Here is an 11,250-nt window from a genome sequence, read left to right as displayed (position 1 = left end):
GATAGAAAGTGTATATCATGCCTACATTGTGGTATTAAAATAAAATAGGCACTGTACAAGTTGTAAGGACTAGACATTTCCATTTAACTTCTGGGTTCTTCCAATCAATGTCATTGTGAAATCTTCTTTTCTGCAGAACAAAAAATTCCCTTAGTAAAAAGGTAGCACTGCAAATTGTAATAAGTGTTGACTGAATATGCACACTGTACAAATAACTTACCTTCATCAAGAAAAGACAATGTAAACCATTAATACACAACCCACAATCCAGCCAACCATGAGAAGTGCAGGTACAACAAGACGTGAGTATGGGATTTCCCCTGAAGAGAGAGAATATAGACTTTTATTCAGAAAGAGTATGACAGATAGGTCACGTTACACTAACTCTAAATCTGTTAAGTAAAACATGTGAAAACTGTGCTGATCTTTAAAAAAAAAAAAAAGACCAGTGAACTGAGGCAACCAATAATAGACAATATTGAAAGCCTAACGGATTTTTTAATTACCATGTAAAATTATGATTGTACATGAAAAGATTCTTATTTAGCACAGTGATTTAGAAAACAGAAATCAAGTTTTAGGAAAATCTATTTCTGTTCTAAATCAGGATTTCAAGAAAAAAATTTCAACCTCTTCCAGCAAATAGTAAGTTTGTACTGCCCAAAAGCTTACTACTAAGAATGGGATCCACAGAAATACTTTGTGGCCAGGATGAGTCCACTTTAGTTTCCTTTTACAAAACATTTCAAAATAAGTCCTCCAGCAATGAAAAATATAGGAAGTGTTTTGATAGCATAAGACCGCACATCACATTGAGGTGACTGGATCACATTGGCAGTCTTGGTGGGGTAATCAACAGCTCAATATTTTGCTCACTACACTATAAAAGCTAAATACACAGAGCATGCCATACCACTAAATAATAGACAGCACCTCTACACACAAGAACTGCATAGACTTCTATTTAAAATACAGCATGGATAAGCAACCACATAACACAAAGATAAACTCCATTGTAGGGTTTTGGTGACATGGAGCCACAAGGAAATTCCAAACTACACTTTCTTTTTGAGACACTTACGTATCGGATACTTCATTAGAGAAAGATACTTCTATTGAGAGACTGGCTGTAATATTTCCTAAAGGTCACATTACAAATGAAGGGCTGTATCCTGCAGGGTGGCAGCACAGAGTTTGTACAGAACAGTTGCTAAATTAACAGTAGGGCTGCTGAGTATGGTGCTTTGTTACTTGAGAGCTAATTAGATGAAGTAAGATATGAGAAGCAGGCGCTGCAAGCTGGTGGGTCAGCAAGAACACTGCCCAGCATAAATCATAAAGCACTGAGCAGCTGGCTCTGTGGAATAGTGTTTCATAGGAACCATTGGAAGCATTTATGTTAGTGGAGGAGCAGTCCTAAACACTGCTCACAAGCACAAGACACTGCTCCTGGGACCTAATCCAAAGTCCATTGCAGTCAACGGAAAGGCCCACTGACTTCAAGAGACTTTGGATCAGAGAGGTGGTTGACAGCAGGAGTAACTGAAAATCCTAAAAACAGCTGCTATGCCCCATATTTGCCAGTCAGCGCCTATGCTACTGCCATGCTCTCTTTCTCCCCATCGCCCTAGTTTTTCCTCTTTCTTAGTTGTATGAATCTCAGAGCCAGGGGTTTGTTCAGATTGCCGAGCACCCTGCTCTTTTCTGCACACTCCACGGAAGCTCCTCTGCACAGGAAAGGAGCAAACTGAGTGCTTTGGATCTCTGCACTTCAGCAGCTTGCAAGAACAAGTGTAAAGAGCCTAATCCTGCAATCCTCACTCCCATGAGTAGTCCTTATGAAGTCAAGGATTTTGCTAGTACAGGATATTTGCATGAATGAGGGTTTACTGGCTAAGTGCATCACTATATAACTGGAAATGGGCACTAAGCAGCCAGTCTTTCCATTCCTCACTCAGCTTCCTCCTTTTTATCCAGGATGGTGTAAGGGCTCAGCTTTTCAGTCTTTACTCAGGTAAAGCTCCCCCTAACATGAATAGGATTGTGCCCAGGGTCTCAATGAACTCCTATTGCACTTGAGATGTCCAATCTGGCCAGGGCTGAAATGGGTTTACAGTGGTGAGTAAAAACCACATTCTTTGGTCTTTAAGCCAGTGTGCAAGCCAATTTGCTCCTTGCACAGGCTTAAAAATCTTGATCTTATACCTCCCATGCCCCTTAACCCCCAAATATCTCAGCAGATTTCACTTAGTAGATTTTTTTATATTCTATACCGTATGTACACACACATACCCCTAAACTACCATTTAGCCAACAGTCTGAATATGGAGTAGTGTGGAATCACTCGGGAGCTCGTGGAGGGATTGTGCAACCCCATGCAAAGGAGACGGTGTATGCTGCACCACCCTGTGCTGTGAGCCTGCGCTGAGGGCTGGTACAGATGGAGACAGGCTATAAACTCTGCCTCGCTGTCCCCTCTGGGGTGCTATATGCCTATGGGGTGCACTGAGGGAGGGGTCATTATGTGTCACTGTCTACATCTATTCCCCTTAAAAAGAAAAGGAGTACTTGTGGCACCTTAGAGACTAACCAATTTATTTGAGCATGAGCTTTCGTGAGCTACAGCTCACTTCATCGGATGCATACCGTGGAAACTGCAGCGGACTGCTGCAGTTTCCACGGTATGCATCCGATGAAGTGAGCTGTAGCTCACGAAAGCTCATGCTCAAATAAATTGGTTAGTCTTAAGGTGCCACAAGTACTCCTTTTCTTTTTGCGAATACAGACTAACACGGCTGTTACTCTGAAATCTATTCCCCTTGTATCCTTGTAAGTGCTTGTCACAATATGGCAGATGCTGCCTATGTGTGTCCATCTACATATCTATAGCCACACATGCTTTATGGTACAGAATAGAGACCATACAAATATGTTGGTCTTAAAAGAAATTTAAAGATTCTTCTAAGATTCTATTATTTCCCTGAGATAAGGAGACTCATTCCAACAAACTCTGAAGAAAGGACTAGCATGGGATCTGCGTATAAGAATATATAAATAACTCAGGAGCTTTTGTTGACTTTGTGTCCTCAGTATCGAAGAGGCATATATTGTTCACAATTACACAGCATGGAAGATGTTGCTGCTTTTATAAAATATGGACTTTTATTTTTTTTTATTTGTAACATCTATCCAAAGAGCAATAAGGGAATGTCATTCTTACAGGAAAATACTGTTACAAAGAATTTCTGACTGGAGCAGAAAGTTACAACATTCTAAAATGAATGTGCAATCAAAAAAACACTTTTCTAAAGAAGAGAAGCACTCTTTATAAAGTGATAATTCCAGTTACACAAATCAATCCATCTCCTGGGCTAGTCAGCTCACGCTAAAGAGGTGCTGGTTTGAGGCATCAGTATCCCAAAGGGTCAACAATATGATGAAATAGTTAATAACCAGGCACCCATCCATACTTGTATGCATGGATTAGAACGATAAAATAAACCTGTCAATCCTGCTTTTTCAGGATGTGTATTTGATGATACACTGCCTACTACATCTTCCTAGATGTCAAAAGCCCCAGATGTCCACTGTCCACCTGCCAAACTCCTCTGACAGCTTCTTCCATGCAATTATGTATTGTCAATACAAAATCTCTGACACACTGAAAATTCATTTCAATAACAAAATAAATAAAGGGAGAGCTCTGGTATGGATTGTTTTAGCAATTTTCATATTTAAATAATTAAAATCCTTTTATCTTTCAGTTAAGTGAGGTTGCCTCATGAATCGTCTGTCTGCTGCATTGAGGTATTGCAAGAGACAGGGACCTTAATGGAGAATTTTGATCCAGCTTGCAGTTGAGTCATAGGACCTTGGTTAAAGATATAGTTATATAGGAAACAGTGACATCTAGTTGATAGGGCACCAGGCTGGGCGTCAGAAGACCTGGGTTCTAGTCCTGACTCTACCACTGTTTTACTGTAAAATCTAGGCCAAATCATGTGTGTCTTCCTTTATTTATTTATTTGTAAAATGGGAACAATGAGACATACCCTACTGATGTAAAGTACTTTGATATCTATGGATAAAACAGCTATATAAATACTAAATATTATTATTTATTCTGCATAGTGGTTGAAATGAAAAAGTCAGCATTCACCAACATTTATCACACTGCTGAAGCTGAGATTAGCACAGTTTTCCCTGTACTTAGAAGATACCAATGGTGACTGTGTAGGTGGCAGATTGTTCTCACTGGCTTTTACCATCTACAAATTTATAACACTTAATACTACAAATAATAAATCAAACAGAACATTTCTACAAGTAAACAACTTGAGTAACTACATGTACCAACCGCCAACATGGTTACACCTATAGTTGCTTTCCATCCACTCCTCGTGAAAATGGTGTAAATACAGCAGTGTCAGTATGTGTAGAATGCACTTTATTGTCGTTTGTTATGGGCAATCAATGCAAAAATCACACCTTGTGATTTCACTTTGCCCTGCCATTTGGAAACTGTGGAGTCACAACCTAGCTCATATAAAAACAAAAGGGTATTTATCTTTCTCACTTTCCCATACCCTCAGACTGTACCCACACAAACAATATCATTTATACACACACAATCTATACATATACATGCACTGAACATATTGTTAAACACAAATCAAAATATTCACAATAGTTTGGTAAATTAGAGACTCCTGTCAACTTAAAAAGTACATGTCTGGCTGAATAGATTGCAACTACTGTTGTTTAAACAACAACTGAGATGACTACTGCTGAAAGAGATCAAAGAGAAAAAAGTGTTCTCTGGTTTCCAGTGTGTTGGTATATTTGACAATACTTTGCATATAGTCATTTTTAGTGTTTAACCTATAAAGTCAGTTAGTCACTTTCCCTTACTGTTAGTCTTTCATGGGGACAGACTTTAAAAAACAGGAAAATGTGATTGTAAAAGCACAAAAACTGCCAGTGAGATTCAGAAGCAGGAGACTTCAAAATACTTTTAACTTTTTTTTTTTAGCAGATTGGATTTCAAATTTACTCTATTCCTTTACTGAAAAGTAAAATATACAATACATCATCTAGGAATTAGTAGCTTACAAGTAGCATAATATCTTTGCACTATACTGCTATACTTATGCATTTTAAACATACATTATTTATCTGTGCATCTTACCTACTTCTGCCATTCCTCCCTCTACTGGATTTATTGACAAGTTTTAAGGTTTGCCTCAGCAGTTGTTACTGTGAGCTCTGGGATGCTTTAAATAGAGCAATATTTGGAATGTACTGCAGCTGCTTTTACACTGATGCCAATTTTCTGCTATATGCATTCAATTGTTTGAAAAGAGTTCAGGTCTTAAAGTTTACAACTTCCAGTTCTTGTTAATTTATAGAACTGTATTAAAGAAAGATAGGAGGTTAATTTTTGCATGGACAATGAAATGAGGGCTGAAGTTTGATTTATGGTGTCTTAGCTTAGTTTCAGCATTTTACTGTGTAATATTCATGATCATCACTTTATTTAGAGCAAGACTGGGATCCAATTTGCTCTTGAATTCCCAATCCTCCTTAATTCCATTCCCTGATAAGAAGACAAGCAACATTACAGTTGCTTGTACATTTGTGTTACTATTATTTTCTATGCACCAACATTGAGTTTGGCATTGCACAGGACAGGAGAGAAAAGGAGACAGTCCCTAACCCTAAGAGTTTACAATCTAGAATCCTGTTTCTCTTACTCATGTGAGTTAGTATATTCAGTGGAGACACTCACATGAATGACGTAAAAAGCATTTTGCCATAAATATAACATATAAATAGGTAATTTAATAAAAATGGTTACAAGCTGCAATCTCGAATAATGCAGGGGAAAAATATAGGAACTGTTGCCAGCTGTATGCCAAAAAGATAAACTGTATGTGTTGAATTAAGGGGGAAATCCACATACAGATTATTAGGAAATGTTCCTGGTAATAGCTTTTTCACTGATTCATTAAGGATCTGTTCAGAGATCATTCGCTCGATGGAATCCAGTATTAAATATAGATTGTTCCACAGAAGATTGGAGATTGTTAGATATGCAGGTTCAATTGTACATTATCCATAAACACTAAACAGGATGTTTTTCTCTATTTTGCTTCAGGGTTAGGATGACATTAATTTTCAGCACGCTTCAGCTCACGAAAGCTTATGCTCAAATAAATTTGTTAGTCTCTAAGGTGCCACAAGTACTCCTTTTCTTTTTGCAGATACAGACTAACACGGCTGCTACTCTGAAACCTGTCATTCATTTTCAGCAAAATTATGTCCTTCAGAAAAATTAATATGATATGCAATCCCACTTGAGAGCTGTGCCTAAATGTCAACAAAGTGAACATTCTCCCCTATGGTTTTGAAATATAGCAAAATGATGAAGTGTTGGTCAAAGCTATGACAAGCTTTACTGGATGTTTTGGGGGTTATCTGATCCAGATGTTTGCACTGTAAGTAATTTAGAACTGATCATACTGTCCCAAAGCTCTGCCCCTGCTCTACCTACATGTGACATCAAAATGAAATGGTGCTCACAGCATATTATGCAGATCTTCATAACATAATTATCCCTTTTCATATGTGTTTTAATCAGCAGTGAAGTAATTAACATTGTTGACCTTTAAAATGTTATCATTGTGCTTCAGCATTAACTCCTTATTAAGATGGATGGGGAGCTCACACCTTTCTTAAAGCAACTGTATCAGGCTGACCACAGGCTGACATTTTTAAAGGTTTTCTTAATATTTCTTTTGAATCAAAGTTTAAATATTGGAGCACAAGATGTTCTCCACCAGAGACAAGCAAGGACTCGTGGAGCCATTGTGAGCTAACTGATTCTAAAACCTGCCCACAACACGTGCACCTGCTCTTTTAAAAGGGGTGTAAATGAAAGCTAAAAGCCCAGGGTTCTGCGGGATGAGGGTTTCCCTGGCACAGGCAATGTGGGATACAACGATACAGCTACTTTTCAAGGCCTCTCACAAGCCCTGTGTAGGAGGCACGCCAGCTATGGAGATTCTGGGCCGAACTGCAGCCCACAGGGACAGGAAAGACTGCCATAACTTAGAAACTAAATACCCACGTAAAAGGCAGTCAAAAGTGTGCTCACCACTGTATACAGGGTAAGAGCTCTTTTTCCTGTAACGGTGGAAACTATGGGCCCCGTACAGTGTATATTTGGTATCTGTGTGCAAAATATTCTCATCTGGGATGAACAAGAAAAATGGGTGACAATGAGATAATTGAAAGGGAATGATTTCTATTTTCATAGTCAGTGTCTTAGAAACCACACTAGGACACACAAAGTGACTTAGCTGCACTCAACTCAGCATAACTTTACTGAAGTCGATAGAGAGGATTAATTTAAACTTATTATGTATCTATTTCCCATCTTGCTGTCAACAATTCTTGTTTCCATGCCTGCTTACTTCAGCATAGTTTCTAAACTGATGACCACAGAAAAACAATGAAACCAAATGTCACCCACTGAAGTTCCCACCAGTCTCCAGTATCAAATGTCTGACTAGTTTTCTGGTTTCTCTTTCTGCCACTCTGTATTTGACTGATTCACCATTGCTTTACTTTAGCTTAAGGACGAATTACATGGACATAAAACAGAAGTAATACTTTTAAAAGGGCCAGAGCAGTATAAAGGGGACCTGACCTGAGTGCATCAGGCCCATGCTGTCCTGTTTAGGTAGGTATATTTTTTCCTGTATTTACCTTAAACTGTATTTACCTTTTGTCCTCAGGCCAATGGAATTTGGGACTTCTATGTGGACTTCCACTCCTACCACATAACTCCTGGGCCATAACTCTCTTCAGGCAGACTGGCCAATCCAATGGTCATACTATTATTGGTCCATCTGTCCATGGCTGCATTCCCTGCCACCCTTTTCAAAGGGTGGATGAATGTACGGATTGCAAAGTAAAACTGCTACCGACATCTGCTGCTACTTATATGGCTTTTCCCTGGGGAATATATGTTCCTAGACTGGCTGCTCCTCAACTATTGCTCCCCTTCAGCTACAATATCCAAAATTATGTGTTTAAATGGGCTGCCACTGGCTCAGCGGGTTTGGGGAGATGCCATGTAGGTTTCACTCTACTCTTCCCATTTGGCTGCAATCTGTGGCGTGGTTTGATTTCCTCCATGCATTGCAATGGAATGGAGCAAAGGGCCCTTATCCTGATTCCACACACACTCTCTTATTCCTGTCTGATAGTCATCTAACTATTTTCTTTTCCATTTATATACTTCTGTTTCAACCCTTTCTCCTAAAGTAGCTTTGTTCTTCATAACCCCTGCAGAAAACCTCAGTGTGTCACAGCTAACCTTCTGGTCTGTTATCTGCATTGTATTCAGAATGGAGAGCAGATTTGTTCCCTGTTTAATGGCCACAGTCCTCTACATTCTCTAAAGAAATCAGAGATTACATTATTTTCCCGTGATACCTGAAAGATTTTTTTAAAAAATTACAGAAATATTGAGCCCATCACTGAAGCACAGCTGCTTCAGTCAATTTGTGCTTAGATCTCCTACATTCTTCTGTTTTTAAATGTATGTCAGGGGCACCTAGCCCTCTGGATGAGTGCTTTCTGTGGTGGCGTTTCCATTGCTACAGGTACCATGGAGACACAAAGCCTGATTCTCCTATCGCCTGCATCAGTTTTACACCAGCGTGTCTGGTGACATCAATGAAGTTACTCCTGATTTACCTGAGGGCAGGATCAGGCCTGTAGAATCTGCAAGCTCCTGCTTGGTAGAACCATGAGGCTGATTTCCTGCAGGACTCTGCAGTACTTCTAGCACTGCAGAAATGTGCCATCTACTTTTCAATGAAGGCTCCTCTGGTCTCCTCAAAGAACATGAAGGGTCTGATCCTATGATCACTGAAGAGGATGGAAAGACCCCCCACTGGCTTTTATAGGCAGTGGGTCAGTCTGACTGTACGTTTTTGCTCTCATAAGTCTAACTATTCTGATTATTATACTATTGCTGCATCCTAAATTTGATTTATTTCATTGAATTATTCCTAGGACCCTATTGTTGAGAGTTCTTCAGTTTATAAATAACCATTCCTCACCCCGGTGGTCTAGCAGGAGTGAAGTTAGCATTGAGGGATTATTAATCACAAAACCTGGGCAGCAAAACTCATTCTCTCTTCCAAGAGGAAAATAAACTCCCAACTGGGAGTTATTAACCTCTCTTACAAATTCTTCAGCATTACATTCTGAGATTTGTAATAATCACCTTATAAAATTATAGGATAAACAACCAGCACAACGCAGGTCTGTTTCACTCAGAAGTTTCAACTTTTGCTGGCTTTAAAACCATTTGTTTTTTCATAGGCCTCTGAGGAGTGATTCTTCTAGCACAGTAGGTGAAACACAGTGTTCCCTAACAGATCTTTGTTTATAATACTTCCTAAAGATGTCAAGATTTAATAAAACAGGTCCCAAGCCTTTTCCAATCTATAGTACATCCTAGTAAAATCTCTAAGTGAAGCATTTAAAACCTGAAGAGATTTTCTACATATTGACTAAATCTTTCTTTGTTCAAGATAAACCAGAATTTTAATCTACAGTCTCATCCAGGAACTTTCTTCTAAATCTAGGTAGCGGCATATGCATCATCCCTATAGTATAGCTACTCCATTTTAAATCATATTTAAAATCTGTAAAGGCATTTCCCTTTTCCTATCTTACCACTTGAGTCCTCATTGGTTTTATTGGGCTATTTATTTGTGAACATACAGAATAAAAACCTGTAAGATACAGTATAGAATACAAAAAGACCTCTGATGGAGTCCAACTAGGAGAGCTTGTAGGATCAAATATACAGCACTTTAGTCAATTGGCTTATGAAGCACTGGGGAACAGAGTAAATGGTTCCACTGGCTACTAACCATCGCCATCTTATTTTTCATTACTCGCATAGGAAAAAACAACATAAACAAAGAAGGAAAGAATGCAGTGGAGTAAACTGATGTAAACAGGAGCTAAACAGCCTACATCCCCTGTTTCTCTCTCTTACATGACTAACCTTTTCCGTCTAACCCGCAGATTCTGGCACCATTATTCATGTTAGGGTTTGACCTCAGTGGGGTATTTGTGCAGTAGGGAACTAACTACTCATTCAACAACTCCATCAGAATCTGGCCCCTGATTTCTAGTTTTCGTGGTAACTCCTCTGTTACCTTTGTTTGGGTTAAAACCTGGATTAGGCACAGGACAAAAATGAAAATTAGTGTTGTGCTTTTAGATTAGTCCTTAATAAAGAATGATGCAATGTTGTCTGAGTCACAGTTATCACTCCTTTTTAAGGAGACACTATGGACTGAATTAGCAAAGGTGCTGCAGATTAGTCCCGAAGTTTTTTGGCAGGGGTGTACGAATATGCCTACAGACTGCTTGTCAACACATTGCTGGCTTTTGCAAATCATTCTTTCAAGTTCACGAGCAATACAATTCCCTTTAAAAAATGCCTGCCTCTCAGCAAGCATTGCATGAAGAGTCTAATTTGGTTTTAGTAATTTAAAACAGGTACTTTGCAAAACAACTCATGAATCTATAATATTCTATCATGCTATGCATACCTCCCGCACAGCTCAGTGTATTATTTCATGATGAGAGACAAGATTAAAGCCCAAGCTTTAAATGCTTTTTCTAACTTTGGTGTTGAGGACAATAGTTTTTTGGGATAGTATCCAGTTCATTGTAGAAATAGGATTCTGTTCCCTGTACAACACAAAAACATTTATTTAAAAACTCTGTGATGCAATACCGTCATTGTCTGCATAGCTGCTCCTATAAGAATTCTATTTGCTGTACTTCTGCTAATTATATACACCTGATCTAGTGGAAATAATTTCTGCCATGAACAATGTATCCCCAACAAGACATACTGACCTTCGTGAATTGGGATCTTTCCAGTCCTTGCTCTTTTGAGCAAGGACACAGAGTCAATGCCCTTTAAAACAGCTTCAAGAACTAAATTAATTTAGCTGAAAGCATAAAAGGGATTATTTAGCAAATCTCAGGTTTGAAGTTCAGTTGTGTTACTCTACATTTTTTGTAAACTTACAGTTTAAAATACGAGTTATTTGAAGCTACTAAACCACAATACAGAATGCAAGAATACACATTGGAAATAAATTAAATTCTACAACAGATCAAAGCACAACAGCCAAAACAAACAGG

At 38.7% G+C, this 11,250-nt stretch overlaps 1 protein-coding gene across 1 annotated transcript; it reads right to left on the bottom strand.

Annotated features, from left to right (window-relative positions):
• Positions 1-225: 225 nt before the first annotated feature.
• On the bottom strand, positions 226-10,133 carry STRIT1 (small transmembrane regulator of ion transport 1). The gene is made up of 2 exons (XM_077826185.1): positions 10,094-10,133; positions 226-320 (listed from the first exon to the last, which is right to left on the bottom strand). The coding sequence occupies exons 1-2, from the start codon at positions 10,131-10,133 to the stop codon at positions 226-228; spliced, it is 135 nt and encodes a 44-aa protein (XP_077682311.1).
• Positions 10,134-11,250: the final 1,117 nt, after the last annotated feature.

The sequence above is a fragment of the Eretmochelys imbricata genome, chromosome 9 (assembly GCF_965152235.1).
Source record: "Eretmochelys imbricata isolate rEreImb1 chromosome 9, rEreImb1.hap1, whole genome shotgun sequence".
NCBI lineage: Eukaryota > Metazoa > Chordata > Testudines > Cheloniidae > Eretmochelys > Eretmochelys imbricata.
The sequence above is the reverse complement of the archived record's forward strand: the minus strand, read 5'-3'. Positions and strand labels throughout refer to the sequence as shown.

Coding starts and splice junctions, on each gene's coding strand:
- STRIT1 (XM_077826185.1), bottom strand. CDS start 10,133: ATGAATAATGGTGCCAGAATCTGCGGGTTAGACGGAAAAG. Junction 321..10,093: donor CTGCGGGTTAGACGGAAAAG/GTTAGTCATGTA, acceptor CTCTCTCTTCAG/GGGAAATCCCATACTCACGT.